This window comes from Phaethon aethereus (assembly GCF_964289735.1).
Source record: "Phaethon aethereus genome assembly, chromosome: 14".
In the NCBI taxonomy this organism is placed as follows: Eukaryota; Metazoa; Chordata; class Aves; order Phaethontiformes; family Phaethontidae; genus Phaethon; species Phaethon aethereus.
The window spans coordinates 364,691-384,568 of record NC_138590.1 but is presented as its reverse complement, the minus strand read 5'-3'; the positions used below and the strand labels follow the sequence as shown (position 1 = coordinate 384,568).

Sequence of the window (19,878 nt, the reverse complement as noted above, 5' to 3'; positions counted from 1 at the left end):
AAAAGGAACCAAAGCCATCGTTAAAAACATGTTAGGGTTTTGTTAGCTCAACTGCAATTATCGTTCTGAAACCTGAGGATGTACGATAGAGAAGAGTGTGTGTGGGAAGGAGGAGAGGAGGAGAGGGAAAAGAGAAAGACAACAGCAGCATGGAAGGAAATTCAACACTGCCAAGTGAAAGCTACTGTGACAAGCACAGTTTCTTTCCTTGCAGAAGGGTTTCCCATGTCATCCATTACACAGAGAAGGAGAAAAAAAAACATTATTTTGAAGAACACTGGCCATGAAATTAAGACTTCACGGAGGGGGGCTTTCTCTCAGATGCTGCAGCTGGGAGATTACCCCCATGTATGCCATTCCCCCACCCTCCAACAAAAGATGAGTTTAGCCCAGCATAAAACTGCTCCACGTAAAATCCTGATACCAGCCTCACTTGCTGGAAGGTGAGTGTCTGTTACAGCAAAGGTCTCCAAGCCCCACTGCTGGGCAGGTTCCTGTCCCAGGGACATGGACATCACCCCTCCCTACTGATCTGATAACTCCCCCAGGAACATTATTTGCCTGGCAGGTTGCTGACCTTAGTTTTTAGCAGGAGGAGCCCAGTGCATGGTCCTCCCTTGCACGCACTGCCCATTATCATGTCCCCTATCCCCTCCCCAAACCTGTCTGGGAAGCTGTGCCGTGGCACGAGGTTCCACCTCTGGCAACAGCAGGCAGCAGAGCTGGCAGGAGCCGCTGCCTGGTGGGCCATCGCTGACCCTGCTCCTCACGCCCTCAGCCTGAAGGAGACCAAGACAGCAGCTCTGCTACCAGCTTTGACTGTACTTCTGGGACCTCTGGAAAGGTCCCTGGACCAGCTCGCTTAATAAATATGCGAGTGAGACAACTTGGACTCTGCAGCCTCTTTGGGCCAGAATCAGAGGTGGTCCGTGTTGTGCTTCAGGTCAGATTTAACCTGGCACCCCACGGGCCCAGCAGGTGAAGCACCGAGGACTTTATTGCTTACCCAGAGGAGGCAATAGCTAGTGCTGCTCTCCTGGCTCTGGGACACAGCCTGACCACCGCGCCAATGTGAGGAGTGGGAAATTCCCCAAAGACAGAGTGATGGGAAAGGACACCGAATTACAAAAGAGATGATGGGAAAGGAAACTCTGCGACACGTCCCCTGCCAGCAGGTTCACACAATGCTTTCAGTAAATCTTGTGCAACATAAGGCAACATCCCAGATGGAAATCAGCCCTATCCACAAAGCCTCAGCACCCCTCATCCCAGACACGAGCCCTGCGAGGAGCTGTGCAGGGGCAGGGACTAAGTGACCTCTCTCAGAGCCATACCTACACCAGAGCACGCACAGCCACACGTCTCCCCATGCATCAAGAGCAAAGGACAGAGCAAGACCTCTCCCTCCCAGCTGCACAGCTGCCCAGCACCATGACTCGAGCAGCCACTTCCAACCCCCGGAGCTCCTGCTGGCAAAGCTCAGCCCAGAGCTCAGCCCCAGCCGCTGCGGGAAAACCACAGCCACTCTCCCAGCGCAAAGGTTTTAAAAGGTCAAAGTTTCCTAATGGCACCTTCCAGCGTGGCTATTTGCCCTTCTGAAGCTAGAACCCTCTTCATGTATTTATGATTTGGGAGTTACCAGCTCCTCTCCCGGATGCTTTAACATCTAAATATGAGGTTTGCTGGTCTCTTCAGCCATCAGCCAGTTTCAAAGTTCACCATGGAAAGGTATTTTCTCTCCTTGCTCAAAGAACCATCCAGAGCCTCCTTCCTGCAACGGCTGTACTTTTATTCAGTTACCAGTCCGATTACAGTGATGGCATGCGCTGTCGTGGCAAATTCATCTGTTTTTTCTACAGGTGCATGAACACCACGGGCAGGATTTCCCCTGCTTCCTCGCACCTGCGCTGTCCTGGCATGACAGCTCCGGTCTCTGTGCTTTTGCTCTGACGATGCGGAGCAGAAGGCGATTCAGCCCGCAGCGCCTGGGAGGGAAGAAGAGACCTGAAACCGTCTGCGACCCGAGGCAGGAGGGCTCCCGGATTAGCTGTCTCAGCACAGGCGGAGAGCGCAGTTGTCTTTCCTCTTGCCAGGAAGAGTCTGCAGAAGCAAACATGCACACAAAACCCTGCCTGTCTGGGTTTGGATCACCTCCCAGTAACACCTACTGACACGTAGCATCCCAGAGGGCCGGGGAATGGGCCCTGATGGCAACTCTCAGGGTCATTTTAAGCCACAAAACACAACCCTAATCTCTCAGCTCCAGGCAGCAGCTACAGATTTGTAAAAGTTTGCAAGTATCAGCAGACCAACCACTCAGCCTGCCTCACCCAAGCATCCTTCCATCACAGCATGCACCACAAAGCTGCTCAGCCCTCTAACAGCTTGGGAAATCCTCTCTCCACACCATCATGCAGCATCAAGTGCCCTCAGGGATCCGTGCTCGCCGCCAGCACTCCCAGCTAGTTCTGAGCACCAGAAAAACAGCCTGGATGCCAGAAGCCTGCATGTCACCACGCAATGGACTGACAGAAATCGTCTCTTCACACGTCACAGCTCCCTCACGCAGGCGGAGCGTGCCGCTGCAGATCAGAGGCAGGTTTGGGGACCGCAGGTTTGGGGACCACAGGTTTGTGTCTTTGTGGATCTAACACCTTTGCTGTGAGCTGAGCTCAGATGGGAAATATTTGGAGCTAGATGGCCACGCAAGGAGAGTCAACACGCTGCTGGCCGGTACCAGGCAGGTTCCTCGCAGACCCATTCCAGGAACAAGCCAGGGCTCCTCCACCCTCAAACGCCCACTCAGATCCTCCCAGCTGCACGGACTACCATTGCAGGGTCTGCCTCCTTTTCAGCAGGGAGAACCAGCTGGCGGCAGAGACAGCCCTGCACCCGGGGGGTGAACTGCTCTGAGGTCCATCGGTGAAAGGCACTGGAGGGAGGGCAGGGTTTCATCACCGTTTCTGCTGGTTACCGGCACTGATACACTGACATGAACCCAGCACACCACCAGTTTTTGCCTCCTCCTTAGCAGAGTGTGCAAAGCAGCACCCTTCCTGCTCGCAAGGCAGGGAATCAAGGTGTGGGGATGCTAAGCAGCTTTCCTACGATCAGTGGCACAGATGGGAACTGAACCGAATCTCCAGGCACAGCCCCCTTGACTGCATCGGTTCCCTCCAGAGCACGAAGCCACACAAACACACCCCTCTGCAGCGGTGCACCCAGCACAACTGCACAGAGACAGGCTGAGACCAACCCGCACGGCTGGCGTCTGTGCTGCACTCCCCCCCCAGAAAGTCGGGGGGGTGTGCTAGGTACTTCACCAAGCTCCTTCTCTGGACCATGGTCCAGGCAATGGAGATCTGGCTCCACAGAGGAATTACTCATCAATAAATGGAGAAACCTGTTGCTGCCTCCCTGCAGATCACAGCCCTCCTGGGGCTAAAACCATAGCACTGCTTCAGCCCCATACTGTGCTGCCCCACTGAGCATACTGCAGCCCCACACTGCCTCCCCCCACCGCAGCCCACCTTCTGGCAACGAGGCATTTGGGGAAATGCAGAATCAGCAGCTGCACCCCAACCACGCTGTGCACACAGGCACGGCCCCTGGGAGCCTGTGTGATCCTTCCTCCCTGTGGCCGCAGCAGCACCCTGCAGCGAGGCACTGTGTGAAAAAGGGTCTTCTTTGGGTGACCCCATGCCTGCTGCTTCCCATCACCCTAGTTCTGGTAGGTACAGCAGAATTACTAATTTCCGTCCAAACCATCCTACATCTACTGCTATGTCATACCCAGTGCACAAAAACCTCAGGGTCTTTCCCAGCATCCCACCTGCACCTGATCCTCCCAAACCCACCAGAACACCTCATTGCCGCTAGGTTTTCCCCTCCTTGCCTGTGAGCCCATTTCGGCTCTAGGGCATTGTCAGGTCTAAGGCATTTGCCATGGCCTGCAGTTGCTGTTGTGCCTGAACGTCCAAGAATCAAAGAAACAACAGTCATTCTACAGACCCAGCCTCTTGTGTCCCCCACACAAGGAAGACCAGCTTAAATCACCAACCTAGGAAGAAAGCGTGCCAGAGAAGAGCAATCCCTCTGTACCACAGACCTCCACCCCAGCTGCATCCCCATTTCCTGACATCAAGGTATCTTTCTGGGAGTGTTCAAGGTCAGGGCAGCATTAGGGTGGTGGGACACTCATTTGACGTCTACCCCATGTGCCTGGGGCCCAGCAGCACTGCCGGAGGCCAGAAGAGCAGGGCTGGGTATGCGGATGCTGGGTGGGCACTGCCTCCTCCTGCCGTGTATACGGAGCATGCCCAGCCAAGCCAGGAGCTGCAGGAAGGACCTGGCAGGGAAACTTCTCCAGCTCCTTCTTGCCGCCTCAGCTCTGCGGATTTGGGGACATGTCTGTGGGACTCGCTCTCCAGCACTATAAGAAAGGGTCTCCAGGTCTCCTGAAAAACAGCAGGTAGCACCCTGCCACGCCAGGTCCCCCGAGGACAGGAATCTCCACTTCATTCCAGCACAGGTGATAAATGTTCAGCTGCCTGGGCAAGCAGCAAGGGTCCCACAGCCCCATGGGAAGAGGCCCTGATGTTCCCTAGGTTGCACCAGCCACACCAGGCAGCTCCCCACAGAGCTCAGGGCCAGCAGCACAAGAGACAACCTGGCAGCCAGGATGAGAAGACAGCTCCTTCTCCCAGCAGAGATACAAGGAGAAGGTGGCTGAGACTCCCACATGGCAGGGGATCGTCCCAGGGATGCTGACGACTTCAGCTGGACTCCCAGCAGTAACTGCCAGCCTGCCTTGAGGCTGAAAGCAGCCCAGGGGAGAGTCAGACACTCAAATCCCCACTGCTCCTCCCCTCTGCACCAAGCCATGCAGAAGGGCAGCTGAGGAAGGCCGGAGGGGTGGAGGTAGGAAGGAGGGAACACCCAGAGCGTGGGTCCAGACAAGGGCCAGAGGCACCCATCCCATCACTGCTGTTACTGCTGTCCCACAGACCCATGGGGAAGATCCAACCCCCAAGCAGTTGGGGGGCTGACAGCCTGTTAACACTCCCTGTCATACTCCCAGGGCTAACGAATGTGTTGCTAATTGTCCTCCACACACCTACACACCTCTGCATGCTGGGAAAGACCACATTACACTGGCAGAGGCCAACAGTAGAGGCCATGCCCAAACCTGACCTTCCCTTGGCTTGACCCCAGTGCAGCCCACCTCAAACAGCTAAAGCGGACGGTGCAGCAGCAGGGAGCCAGGGTCTGACAGGGACAGGCTCCCGCGAGTGCAGAAGCCAGGGCTGGTGCATTGCTGCCAACTTTGAGACAGCCCAGAAAGCAGAGCTAATTCCAGTCCCCACCCTCCTGCCAAGCCATCTGCCTGCCCCGAGACCACCGAGAGGATCCTGAACAGCGTTTCATCATTACTGAGCCATTACAAAAAGTGGATGAGCAGTGATTGATTATAACGAATGCAGATACTTACCTTACAATCCCAAATTGGCAGGACCTGACTAGCTATCCCACTAAGTAGTACGGCATGACCTTCCACAGGCTCTGCAAAGCCTTCCCATCCTCCTCAGTGTTTCACCAAGCCATCAGGCACAGCACTGCTCATCCAGACCTGCCCTAGAAAACCATCACACCCAAGACCTGTTCTCTATCAGCCCTGGGGCCCTGCTCCCACCCACAGATCGCACAGGCTCATTTCCAGCACCTGAACCCATTGGGAAGGCTTTCCCAGAGTCCTCACCTGCATCAAGAGGGCAAAGGACAGTCCCCTCACACCAGGACAGGGTGAGAGTGGGGGTCATGCTGAGCGCTCTCTCACGGGCCTGACATGTCCCCACTCATCGAGCGCATGTCCCATCCCGGAGAGGTGCTGTGCCCGGAGACAACAGCAGCCAGCTCCCCTCTGGGAGGCCACCAACTATTAGGCATTCCTGCAAAACCCGAATACAAGCTCCAGCCTGCAAGGATTAACTCAGTTGCCCTCCATGGGCCAGCAAACAATAAGTGGCAGGAATACAGGAAAGGATGGCACTGTCCTGCTGCAGACAACAGGGCATGGGGCAGGTAGGGGAACCAGTGGGAACCACTGCAGCCACCAACCCCAGCCAAGAGACCTTGAAGGACTGCCCTGGCCAGGGAGAGATGCTGTGAGTAGAAGCACCTTGTCCCTGGGCTACAACATGACAAGACAGCAGGAACGGACCTGAGCACCTATCTCGTCCTTAGTCTCAGATCCTCTGAGCAGCCTATCTTGCCTGCCTGCAAGGAGGTCACCCATACCAGGGTCATTCCTGATGGGTGTCTGCCCAACCTGCTGTCAAAACACTCTGCTGATAGCTGCCACCCAGCTCCAAACCAGTCTACCAGGGACAAGGGGATAACTCCTTGCAGAGGGGCAGATACCTCTGGTTTGCAGTTCCCCCAGCCTTGTCAGGACTGTTGCCATCTTCTGACCTTTCTTCTGCACATTTCTTCCTATCAGCCCACCCAGCTCCATCCTCACGGTGCCACACCAGCCGGGGCCATGCTCAGCCCATGCCACCACCATGAGGCCCAGCCCAGTTCCAACCCTTGATTCATACTGGCAAGCACTTCTCGGAGGTCATGCTTTGGTCATGGTTTGAACTGCAGAGATACCTTAAGGGAGCAATTGCTTGGGGTAAGACCCCAAGACAGGAAAGACAAGAAGACCAGAGAGGATTCCCTGACAGAGGCAATCAGCCAGCAATGCCAAGACATGGCTACAAACTCAGCAAGAGCTGGCTGACCCTAATATGCATAGAGACAAGAGAAACCCCTGCTCAGATGAACACCCTGGTCTCCAAGCCAGCATCTCCTGTCCCCCCTCAGTCCCACGGAACCTCTTATTTTCTCATTTCCTTTTTCTTCCCTAATATGAACTCTCCCCCTTCCCTGAACAGCTTCAATGCCATCTGCTGTGACTTCCATACAAAACTTCTCCCCAAATCTTCCAAGCACAGAGGAGATCCTCCCCCTACCTGACCACATCCTAGGTTTCCCTGCCTGGAGTTACACAAAATATTTTCATTCAATCTGCAAATCATCTGCTCCCCTCTAGTACCCCATGTTCTGGGGAACCTCATGTTTTCCTCCTCCAGACCAGTTACCCTCTTAGCCAAGAAGGAGCTGGACCACGGGGATTAAATGAAGGCATTTTTCACTGACCCTTCTGGCCAAGCTTTGCAGGATACAGCCCAGCACCAAGCTGCAGCAGCCAAGCGCTGGGAGCATGGTCTTTCGGCAGAGAAGGAGCAGCACAGTGATTCATCTTCCTTTTGATCTTTAGCCTACCCTTGCAGACTCAATACTCTGTCCCCAAAAATTCTGGCAGTTGGCAGACCTCTCTACCTCCCCCCAGACCTCAGAAGGCAGGGGCTGAGAGGTGCAGGCACCCTTTAGGGTTCAACTGCTGCACACCCAATTCAGTAGGCGAGCAGATGCCTGGCTGCCAAAGTTGCCAGGGAGATAAGCTTCCTCCAGAGCCTCCCCTCGCCGCACACGTCCGCCCAAGCTGCCACTGAGGACAGGCATCCTCCGCCATCTGCACCAGACGGAGCACCGCGCAGCGCAGAGAACACCTCACCAGGGAGCAGGGCAGAGCCTTCTCATTCAAACGGCACCATTTGGGCACGAAAGAGTGCTCCAGGGGTTTGGGAGGGTGCGCGCTCGCATCCCGGCAGCCTCCTTTGATCGGCAGGGAGAGCAGAGAGAGAGGCAGGATTTAGTGACATCTTTGCTACACCCAGCCCAGCTCCCCACCGGCGCAACCAGCACTGACCACGCTGCTGCACCCGGCACCAGGCGGGCACAGGAGGACCGACAGAAGCCGCCAGACAGACCCAGCACCTCCCAGCTCGCCAGAGGCACTTTGTCACTTCCCAGCACTTTATCGCTCAGGCTCCGCTGCAGATCCGATCTCTCAGATGACCGGAGCTGCCCACAGGCTCGCAGCCTCGCAAACCTGCTGCCCACCACAGATCGATCTCCTGTAGCTCCTCTTGGCCGAGCACGCCACTCACCTCCGCCCTGCCCGCCAAAGGCCAGCACAGCTCACGGGGGGAAGCCTACACACTGTTCCAGGGCAGCACGGCTCTCCTCTACACTCAGCGGTGTCACGCAATGACTCAGGAAGGGAGAGGGAGACGAGGCGCACTCCAGCAGCAGCATCCGATGCCTTAAACCTGGCAAAGCAGCAGCTGCTCCTCACAGGAGCCATGCCACAGGAGCTGGCAACCCCACTCCATCCTGCTGAGAGAGGCACCCTCACCCCAGCAGTACAGTACCGAAACTGATCCCTTGCGGGACTTTGCCGTAGATTTTGGCGTGTGCCAAATTCTTTAAGGCTCAAGGCCCTGGTGACCATGGTGCCTTACACATCCCAGATCAAGTGGGGAGCTCAGCTGTGGCAGAACATGGCTCCCTTTTTGCCTGATGATGGAGTTTATTGCCTCTGTGCTTCCAAGCATGCACCAGCTTCTGATCCAGATCCAAATCCAAGTCAAGCTGTTGCCTGTGATTTAGAAAGGGCGTTATGCTTCAGGGCCCATATCTAAGGGTTATTAGCCAGCAGAGCACAAAGACAGCCACCGAGCAGCAGCTGGTGCCCAGGGACTGTGCGTGGAGAGGCCCTAGATAGAGAAACCAGCACTGCTGGGATCACGCAGGAGCCTTATTAGTCTCCTGTCACTCATAGAGATCCCTGGGGAGATGTTTTATTTAGTCAAATGTTTCTGAAAGGGGGACTGAGAAATAAGCCAGGCTTTGCTCCACGCACGGCACATGCCTGGGAGTGGACAACCTCTGTTGTTTCAGGTACAGCTAAAGTCACTCAGACCTGTAGCACCAGCCAAGCACAGTTTGTTGCCAGCTCCCCGTCACGGCTGGCTCAGCTGGGAGATGAGGAGCTGACCTGACCACAAGGACCCAGCTACCCTGAGTCCACTCCCAGGCCAAACCCTGTGTGCCAGCTAACCAGGAGCAGAAAGCACCCAGAAATGTGCCATTCTTGCGAGGGGTAAAAGCTTTCTGCAGCGAAGTGACCGTTCCCCATCTGCAGAAACTCAAGGCAAGAAGGAAGCGAGTTTTCACTCTTCTGTGAACCTAAGGAAGTGTGATTTTCTGAAGGTGGTGAGAAGTAGTTTCAGACAGCTCTAATTAGCGGGGTGGTGCGTGAGAAAACCCAGCTTTGCTGCTCCCTGCTCCACAGCTGTCCTGGGATGAAGGGAGAGGACCAGCATCGGTGGCTGGAGCCCACCCGCACCCTTCCCCTGTGCCTGCCTGGCTTGGAGCAAGCCCAGTGATTTGCAGGATAGTGGAGAGTGATATTTTTGCATGAGCTGCTGGTCCAAAGTTGCCAGTGCTATTTCAGGCAGCAACACCTACACTGTAATCCAGAGGGCTGTATTTTCCCGCGGGCACTTCAAAACCAGGCCTGCCTCCCCTCCTCGCAGGCCAGCTGTAACCAACCTGGCTCCCAGAATCAACAGATAAACAGCTCCCGGCATCGTGTGGCCACCGAGTCCAGTGCCACAGCCCCAGCATGTTCTGATTCCCACCGAGACCAAAGCACCTTCCAACTGGAAAAAATAAAGACCTCACCTCACAAGAAGTACCTGCTGCAACAACAGGTCTTCTGCCTGCAAATGCTGCTGGGGATCTGCCGCCACCAGATTCCTTGCCCAGACTAAGCTAGCTAACCCTCCAGGCAAGTCGCGTACTCAGTCCTGGAACTCTGCAGCGTTTTCAGTGAGGTGCTCCAGGAGATGTACGAGCTCTAATTAAAGCTACTTTGCAACTTCCCGCATATGGAGGCAGGAAGACATTCGTTCCTCTACGAAAGCAGAAATCAGAGCCCAGGCAGCGAGATCCTCTCCTGTATACAAAATACCTGCAAATTCATCTTCCGCACAGGAAGCATGGACTCATATAGAGTGGAAAGCAGATGATGACATGAGTGACCCTTGAAGACCAGGAGGGTCAGGACCACAAACCCCTTTCTGGACTTAAATCAGGAGTGGTCCCAGCAGGGATACCATGCCATACAGCCTCCCCACCAGTGAGAGCCAGCACGGTGTCATGCACCTATTTCTTCCTCCTTGATCTGTGCACGTAGGCACGAAGAAGATAAGAGACTATCCAAAATTAAGGAGCTAAAAGATGTAAAGAAAAGAGACAGGAGGAGAAGCAATAACAGGAATCATTATATAACAGTATGAAAAAAACAATAATACTCTCAGTGCAGAAGAGGTTTTAAGATGGGCAAGTGGGTGGTGAGACTCATAGGATCCTGGGCCCAGGGACCAGCTGCTCCGCGTGTGCCAGAGGGACGCAAACCCATGGCTGGGCAGAGATGCAGAGGCTGCAAACCTCTGGGGTCTGCAGGTAGGGAAGTTCCAGCCTCCAGAGCCCGCCCAGCAGTGGAGTGGCCAAAGTGAGAATCCCCCTCCCTGGATCTCAGCATGGGGGGGCAGACGCGAAGCAGTCCAGGCAAGACCCCACACACATGCCAGCTGCACAGACAGGTTTTCTATTCTGCCTCCTGCACCCCTTCCCTCTCCTCCAGCCCTCCCGGCTCTGCCTGGCAAGAGTCCGGGTCCCGTGCAGAGCCTCACCACCCACTTTCTCTCTTCCGAGCGAGCTCTGCAAATCACAGGGACTGTTCCTTGGGCAGAGACACAGATGCTCTGACCACAGGCCTAATCCTGCAGCACATCCTGGACCTCAGCAAGCAGCGAGAGCAGAGGACACACAGCATCTTAGCCTGTGAGAAGGGGATGAATCACTTGAAAACAGAGCCAGGCACGGAGCCAGAGCAGGGAGAAGATGGTCCTGCAAGACCTCCATCTTTGGGAGAGGAGGGGATCAGAGCCACGAGGTCCCCATCCACCCTCTCAGAAGCGGCCCCAGCGTCTGTCCCCCTGGCTCCGTAATATCCTTACACGGCTGCAGCCTGGCTGCCCCTCCGAGCGCACGGTGTGCCTGGGGACTTCACTCGCTGCCAGTTCTGGAGTTGTCCAAGCCTCCATCTGCAGCAAGAATGGGAAATAGCGCTGCACCCCTCTGGCTCTCCCCTCTCAGCAGAAACCAAGGAGCAAGAAGGCAGACCATGGCCTGGTTTCCCAGTCCATGCGCCTTTCCAGCAGCTCGGGTGCTACGAATCAGAAGATCCTGCCAGGAATGTCACCTTCAAAAGTAACCTCCCAGCCGAACCAAGAGCATGAAGTGCTTGGGGAACCACAAGTTCAGCAGGCTGAGGCTCCCGTTTAATCTTCGTCACTGAACCAAACCACAGTTATGACAGTTCCCAACCACCAGCTTTCATTTTTCTTTTGCAGTCTGACGTACAGTTCTGCCGAGACAATGCTCCCAACAACTTGCAGAGTCCCTTAGCCAGGGAGCCTATTCAGACCATCAAAAATACAGAAACAAAAGCATCAGCTCCAAGAAGGTGTCACCGGCAGAATGACATCCCTTAACTTGTTGTTACATCAGCCTACACGTTAACACTTCGGGCCTGATCCAGGAAGCCACGGAGCAGCCTCCACTCCTCTTAAAGTCATACCCTGCTGCTCAGACATGCGCACGTTTGGAATCCTTCTTGCTTTAAAAAAAAATAAAAGCCACATACCTTTTGCTGTGCTTTCACCTGATGATGAGACCACAGCCCTGAGAAATTCCCCCATTTACCTTTCTTTTAACTCTGCAACAGTTATTTCACTAAATCCTCTATGTCCACGATGGCCCACATACAGATGCACATGAAATTAGCATCTCCCAAATTAGTTTTCTCGTATGCAGTCCTAGCCCATTTTCCTCAACAACATATTATGATATGCAAGATTCCATCTTTCTCCCAGGAAACACAATCTTCTAAATTTATCTTTTGGATAACTAAAAAAGGAGACAGGTCTAGCTTTCAAAATATGGGGTCAGCAGTCCCGAATGGCAAAGTATTTGCCCCAGAAACACCTAGTCGGTAACACAACAACAACAAAACACACATATGTTCATTACAGAGCTAAGTATAACTTGACATGGCACATTGCTTTTAATGAGGCAAAAGGCCAATTAACCTGGTGAGGAAGTGCAGCATGCTGTCATTGAGTGGGGAACCTGGGTTCCCTGGAGATACGCCCTGTATATCCTTGTAACCCACCAAACATGAGAGATTCAAATCTACTTCTGATGGCATGGCGCGGCACTCGGAGCTCTCCGGGTTAACACCGGTCTTCTCCGGATTTTGTGACACAGTATCTGAGCATTCACGCTGGACGAAGGGCCAGCCTCGCATTTCTGTAAGCTCAGATCCCAACCCTGGGAAAATGCAGTCATTGTCTTCGCCCGATCCCCCACCGCCCAGCTCGTCGCAGGTATTCGCCCTGCCAGAGGACAGCAAGGAAAATCCAGGAGTTTTATCCAGCCTGCTCCGGCAGGCTTTTCCCCACTGAAGTCATTTCATAACCGCGTTCACAAAGGTGGTGGAGGAGCGCGCAGCACGCACGGGAACAGCGCGACCGCCTTGACGGGAGACATCTAAACGCGCTGAACGAACAAAAGAAACCCAACTTCCCCAGGCGAGGCCGTTGTTCCAAAGGAGGCAGAACTTCCCGGCGCTCCGGGCACACCTGGAGAGCCGGCACCTGCCCCGGGCCCCGCAGCCCCCGGCAAGGAGCCGCTCGCCGCATCACCGAGCGCGCCTGGGGGAGGAGGGCGGCCGGCGGCACGGTGCGGACAGAGCCCGCGGGCCGCCCCGCACGCCGGCAGCGGCCCGGCCAGCCGGGGCTGCCTGCCGGAGGCGAACGGCGGGCAGCGGCACCCGGGGGGCACTGGAAAACCGCCGAGGCCGAGGGCTCCAGCGCCGGAAAGCCGCGGCCGCGGGCGCACCGGCAGCCGCGCCACGGGCCCTCCCCCGCCCGCCCCGCGGCGGGGCTCGGGACCGCGCTGCTGGCACGGCGCCGGGGGCCCGGGGCGGGCCGGGACCGGCAGCCGTGCGAGCGGGAGGCCCCGGGGCCGGGCCCGGCGGAGCTCGTCGCCCTCGGTGCCCGGCGCGGCTCCCGGTGCCGGCCGGGGGGCGATTGCCGTCGTCCCCCGTCCCTCCCCCGCCTCGGCCCAGGGGGTACGGACCTGTCGCCCCGCGGCTGCCCGGGCCGCGGGCCGGCCGCCCCCCGCCGCCGCTCACTCATCGCCCCCCGTCGCCGGTCCCGCCGCCCCCCCGGCCGCCGCCCCCCGCCCCCGCGGCGCGGCCCGTACCGCAGTCGGCGCAGAGGATCCGCGCCACGTCCCGCTTGAGGTTCTTGCCGCTGGTGTCGAGCGGGGCGAAGGCAGTGCGGAAGACAAGCGGCTCCTCGGTGGGCTCCAGGAAGAAGATGTAGCGGTGGTTGCGCTTCACTTTAAAGCAGGGCGCCTTGGAGCCCACGCTGATGAGCTGCTCCCGCTGCAGCCCGCCGCTGTTGAGGGGCCACAGGTCGAGCACCTTGACCAAGACCCCCCCGGCGGGGCCGGCGGCTCCCCGGCTGTCATTGCCGCCGCCGGCGGGGGGGCCCACGGACTGCACCTTGCCCTCCAGCACCACCGCCGCCGTGTACGCCTGGTCCTGCACCGACTTAAGGCTGGGCGAGTAGCAGGCGAGGGAGACGCCGAAGAGCAGCATGGAGAAGCCGGGCGCCGGGTCGCGCCTCATGCCGCCGGCTGCCGCTCGCTGCCCGCCGGCCCTGCGGCGGCCGGGCTGCGGGGCTGCGGCGCGGCGGGCGCGGCGGGGCGGAGCGGAGCGGCGCGTCGCGGCGCGGCGTGGCGCGGAGCCGCGCGGATCCTCCTCCGAGCGAGGGAGGTGGGATGCGTCCATCGCAGCCCCTCGACAAGTCCCCAAGCCCTCACAGACCTTCTCCCCCCCGCCAAGGTGCCACCAAAGATGCTTCTGTGATGCGCAGGGCCCGGGAGCCAGGGGCTTCCCCGTTGCCCGGTGGTGGGGTTTTGTTGGTTTTGGGGTGGGTTTTTTTTGGAGCTGGGACATTGGTGCTTGCGATTCCCTGCACACCTGAAGAAAAGGCATTAACACAGAGGCAAATGGAGTAAGGTAATAAGCCGAGGAGACAAAGCCTCCTTTCATGCCCTGATCCCTGCTGCCTCTTTTTAATAAACAAGTGCTCTTCCCCTGCAGTGGTTTCCAGGAGGAGTCAGTTTAATCTCCAAAGCGTGGCTTATTTGCGTTTATTTTCAAAGCCGATCCTGAAGCATCTATACTCCCAAAGCCTCGCTGCCCAGATGCTACAGTCTGGGAGGGATCTGAGATGCTAAATTAGCAGCAGAGGATTTCATATTTGTTGTTGCACTAGATTCTGCATTGAAGGGGAAGCGCCCATGGTCCCATCGCAATGGAGGTGACCTGGAGGCAGGAAGGCTGGGCGCAGCCTTGTCTGAAGCAATGGGTCAGGGCACATCCTGTAGCAGAGATACACAGCCCTGCCTGCGCTGTGATGGAGACACGGCACCCACCCCAGTGGCTTGACAACCTCAACTGAATCCCTGAGCACACCCCAAACAATGACAAGAGCAAGGTCTTTGAGCACATGGGTGAGAGCCGAGGAGCACACGGCAGGATGGAGGTCTGCTCTCCATTTAACGTGGTGCAGCCAGAATCATCAGGAAAAATGAGAAGGGAGCAGAGCTGCTGTGCCCAGCACAGGCACTGAGCGCTGCGTTTCCTCATGTGGCCCTGGCTCTGCTGCCCAGGGAGGCAGCCAGCGTTGTCTCACTGCCGGCACTCGACGGCACAGCCCCAGCACACACACGCAGAGCTCTGCAGCCATGGAGCGGCCGCGGCTCCACGCTGCCAGCCGGGACAGCTGCATTTCCCCCTCCCCAGGGAGGCTAATAGCTCTCTGAAGAGCTGCCATTGCAGGATGGAGATGCATCGGAAGCAGCACCGTGTGTTAACTGCAGGGCTTGGGAAGCATTTCTTGGGTGCATTTTCCCTTGCTAACTGTGATTCTCTGTGGCTTTCTGTTTTCAGATGTTTCTGAAAGCTTTCTCTTTTCCCTTGTTTGGTGACTGTGCAAAACTGCAGAGGAACATGGGCAGAGGAACGCAGGCAGAGGCAGAAGTGTTTCCCACGGCAGAGGGAAGGACAGTATTTTGGATTCAGGAAGCTGCTTGGAGGAGTAGGGAAACCACCTGACTTCTCTCTGCTTTTGACACAAATCTCTGGAAACACCCCTTTCCCTATCATTTTGTTCAGACAGCAACACAGATTCTGCCGAGAAGGAAGGAGATCTCTGATAGCATAACCTGATCTGGCGCTCTCCCGCTCTGCCCTGCCTCTCACCAGAAAAGATGGCTTAATATCCAGGCACTTGAGTTGCTAATCCTTGTCTTCTCCCTGTTTGCAGGTTGAAATCCCGGTGGGACCACCATGGTTCAACCACTGTGAGACATTCAGGCCAAGATACCTGTAAGGCCTCTAGGGCAATTTTGAAAAGGGGAGGTTTTTCTCTGTCTCTGGGGCATTTTGGAGTCCAGGACACTTGTCCTCATAAAAGGGCACTGGCCAGGTCTCCTTTTAGCGGTATTTTTCCTGCTGTTCAGCCTACCTGTTGTGAAGACAACTAGTCTTCATCACCAGAGATGCTTACATTTCTATTATCATTTGGGAAATGGTTTAGCACTAAATCCTTTCACCACTTCCCTGCTGCTTCTCCCATATAAATAGAAAATCGTTCTTTTCTGTTTCTCCTTAGGCAATTTGCTATATGAAATGAATAAGGCAAGGCCCTGGCTGCAGTCACCAGTCCAGTCTGAATGTTGAGAGAATGAAGGCTAAGTAAAATATAAAACATCTCTCTTCAGTTGCTTCGGAAAGACTTGACCCTCGTTCACAGAATAACAGGATAACTGAAGTTGGCTGGGACCTCAGGAGGTCTCACAGCAGGGCCAGCTAGGGTAGGTCACTCTGGGTCGGTCATACCTAGCTCAGGCTTGAACATACCCGGTGAACCTGTTCCAGTTTTGACCACCTTCATGGTGAAAAAAGTTTTTCCTTATCTCTAATGGAAATTCCCTGTGTTCCAGCTTGTGTCTGTTGCCTCTTGTCCCCAATCCATCCGAGAGGCTCTGCACCTCCACCACCACTCCCAGGTGGCTGCCAACATCTCCTCTCCTCCAGGCTGAACAAAGCCAGCTCACTGAGACACCCCTCATACCTCCTGACCTCCAGCCCCTGACCTCTGCTGCTCTCATTCCAGGCTGTCAATGTCTTTCTAGTGCTGGAAAGTCCCAATCTCAACCCAAGCTCCAGCTGGGATTTCCAAATGCCACATAGAGGGGAGGGAACCCTTCCCTCACCCTGCTCGCTGCACCCTGGCCATACAGCGGGTTTTGTGGGCTCTCTATGAGAGGTTCTGTTTAGGTGAAGGGTGAAGACCAGCAAGGAGCCAAAAGACTCCTTGAATGTGCTGGTATCATATGGCTGATCCTCACCTGCAAGTCACCCTTGAGTTCACTACAGGTCCTACAGGGACAGCTGGAGGGAGAAGGTCCTAATTCATCCCACAGGGCAGGAGGGCATTTCTCCCGGGGACATGCTGGGGATGCGCAGGGAGCGGCCCAAAGTGTGCAGTGACAAGACTAACCATTGTCCACTGACGACAGCACAGCCAGGCAGCAGGTGGTGTGGTTTTGCTCATAGGAAAGTGCAGTTAGAGTGATGGCTTACTTCTAGCCTGCCCATGGGCTGATGATACTGAGTTGCATCCTTTCCTGACATCTATCCCCAGGCTTTGCATTGCCTGGTGGCTTAGGCAGTGATCTGCACAGGATCTTTCTCTGCTTCTGGGCTGTACCACACATGACCATGTGGCCTCCTGGCCACAATGCTCTTTTTTCAAAGCTTTCTAGAAAGAGCTCAAAAGAGCAAGTATTCTGGGGCTCAAGGGTTGTGCCTTGTTGTAGGTCAGGGACTTGCATTGGTTTTATCTGCATGGGGAGACGGACAAAAACCTTTGGGCTTCACCTTTTCACCTCTTAATTTTGCTCCTGCAATTTCCCAGAGATGCCTGCAAAACAAAGCACTTCTCAGGTCTCTCTCTCCCTCTGCCAAGGGAGCTCCTGGCATAAAGAGCCCTACTTGGTGATGGATGCCACAAAGGGCAGTGTCCCAGGGTCCCTCCCCACCTCAGGAAACTCTGCAGCTCTTCTGCGAGGAGAAACATTGATGTCCAACAGCACAGCACCTTCCACACGTTGCAGATCCTCAGCCTCCTCCGCATTAGTTGAAGACACATCCCTGCAGATCTGATGTGGGTAAGTCCTGTCAGAGAAATGGGGCTTTTGTGGGAAAATAATGAGGAACAGAGCATCTGCCTTTCCACCCCAGGATATTCTGGATGGGCTGGTGTTATCCAGCATGGGGCTATGCTGAGCTTTTCCCTGCTTTGAGCAAGCCTCAGAAGCATGCATGCATCACAAGCACGTCCCTCCATCTCACTCAGCCCTCCCCAGCACCAGCTGTATCCCGGTCCCCTGCAGTGACCCTGGAGCGCTGCTGGTGTGAACATGACAGGCTCAGGAGACACCCAGCCATACCCCAGCCAAGGGAACGTAGTTTTCCTTCCCTGTGGGATGTTTCTTCCCTGCGACAGCCGGGTGTTTTACAAAGGCTTAGGAACGTGCCCAAACACAAACAAATCCAATTCAGGCATTTATTTTCCAACCTCAATGCCTTCTCTGCAAGGATTCGGCTTGTTCAGCTTGGGGCTGTCCAGCAACGGGGAGAGCATCAGCATCAGTACCTGCCACACAAGCAGGAGCCAGCCCTTCACCAGGACATACCAGACTCCTGGCACCAGGGAGACACTGCCACAGTCTTGGATGAAACGAGACAGGCAGATGATAAATGAATGAACTCAGAAATTATACAGACAGAGCAAAGCCCAGCACTCAGTTTGAGACTCCAATGTGGAGATTGTCTAACCAAGCCCATGGTCAAAATAAACCCTATCTGCCAGTCCTTCCAGGTAGGTAAGGACTGAGATGGAAAGAGACCTCCAAAGTCTCCTACTCCACTGGCCTTGTCAAAGGCTCCAGCAAGAAGCATGGCTGCAGCAAAGGAAACCAAAACCCACCTCAGGAGTTCTCTACCAGCAATGCTGTCATGGTCTCAGTGGTTTCCTCGGCTTACCCCTGCCCCGCTGTGTTTCCGTATCTCCTGACTATTAATGTCACCTTCTGGACCAGTGCCAGCAAGGGAAGCCAGAACTGAGGGATGTAGCTGTAGGCACCAGCGCTGCCCCTCCCAGAAAGAGACCATCATGGCCTGGAAGCCTAATCCAACTACCCCTCTTTCCCTGAGCTGTGAGAGCATTGTCCTGCTGTCTTTCTGTGAGATGCTCAACAGTACAAAGAAAAAAAGTTGGCCATATTTGCTATTGGGACACAAAGCAGTTCTTTACTAGAGGGATGAAACCCGTACTGAAAAACCTTTTCTCTCTTGGCCCATGGCAATCGAAGGGAAGAAAAATCAAGAGCTAAGTGGTTTCTTTCACGTGGCAGAAAAGTTATTAGGGTGCCCTCCAGCCCCTCTGTGGCATATTAACCTAGGTGCAAGGAAGAAAAAATGCCACTCATCTTTCGAGGAAATGTGTGCCTCTGATTCGCTGCCCTCCCCAAGAAACTCATTCACTCCTTGTCCACCCACACAAGCAGGACTGATGAATGAAAACAAAATATAAACAATTCAGCCTTCCCTTTTTCCTCCCAGACTTCCAGTCAGATGTTTCAGTCCATCCATTAGTACTCAGATTTTGCATGTTGATCATTCTGATGGTGTGCCTATACAGCCTTGGCTGACTGTGCCTCTCACGCACGCTGTTTCTTAGGTACGTACGTCTGCAGCAGCTCCAGCTTTGGGAGGGTTTCACACCACTCAGCGTGGAGGAGAGAGAGGGGAGCCTGCCGCTGAAGAGCAATTGCTCTGTCACCACTGCCCACCCTGCTGGGGGTCACAGGACTCCTCTCATGAGACCGGCAGATGCTGACACCAGCAGAAAGCTGATGATCAGCGAGGCAACACTTCTTGTCCCTGAGAAGGACCGTGTTGGCCAGGCACTGCGATGTGTCACCAGAAAGATGACAGACGGATGCAAAATGGCACCGGTGGGGGCAAAGCTCCCCACACAATGGTGTATCTTCAGCTCCTGAGCACTGCAGCCCCCAGTCTCCAGGCCACCAGTGAGAAGAGACCCCTCCATCACAGAGACTCTGCCCCGGGACTGGATTTCTCTGCCAGCCACTCCGATTTTTTTCTCTCTCTCCCTTTCTCTCTGCATAACCTCCTTACACCCCCCTGCATATTAAATAACTATTACAGTTGTGACCATGCATCAGGTATGTCCATGCACCTCCGAGTTCCCCTCTTAGGTAAAGTCCGTACCAATTATGTGTTGCTATGTGCATATCCTGAGCCAGGAGAGCCTCTGTTTGAAAGAACCATAAAGAAGTATTGTGAAGAAGGAAAATGAAGAGCAACATCTCCAAATCACCATGAAACATGCAACATTTGAAGCAGCCAGCTCTTGCCAGACAAACCCATGACACAATATACCATTGCAAAGGTAAAAAACAGTGCAGGTCATAAAAGCATCAATACAGTTTTGCCTACTCTAACGACGCTGCTTGTCTAGGGAGTGAACGATGCTGGAGGGCATGGATGCAAAACTGAGAAATGGGTGCCGTCGCAGTGATAGCGTGTGTCCTGAGCTTTAGTGGTTTAGGTGGTGAGGGGGCTCCAGGTCACCTGCTGCAAGATTGTTTCTCGTGGATTCAAAACCAGTTCAGCCCCTGCTTTTGGAG

At 55.2% G+C, this 19,878-nt stretch overlaps 1 protein-coding gene across 1 annotated transcript in view; it reads right to left on the bottom strand.

Moving 5' to 3' along the window:
• The window catches only part of NRG2 (neuregulin 2), a gene marked incomplete at its 5' end in the record, with an annotated part of 172,618 nt that extends 158,901 nt beyond the window's left edge, over positions 1-13,717 (bottom strand). The window contains one exon of the mRNA XM_082006172.1: positions 13,288-13,717. Coding sequence (XP_081862298.1) covers positions 13,288-13,717 — 430 coding nt within the window. The remainder of the gene's footprint in view (positions 1-13,287) is intronic.
• Positions 13,718-19,878: the final 6,161 nt, after the last annotated feature.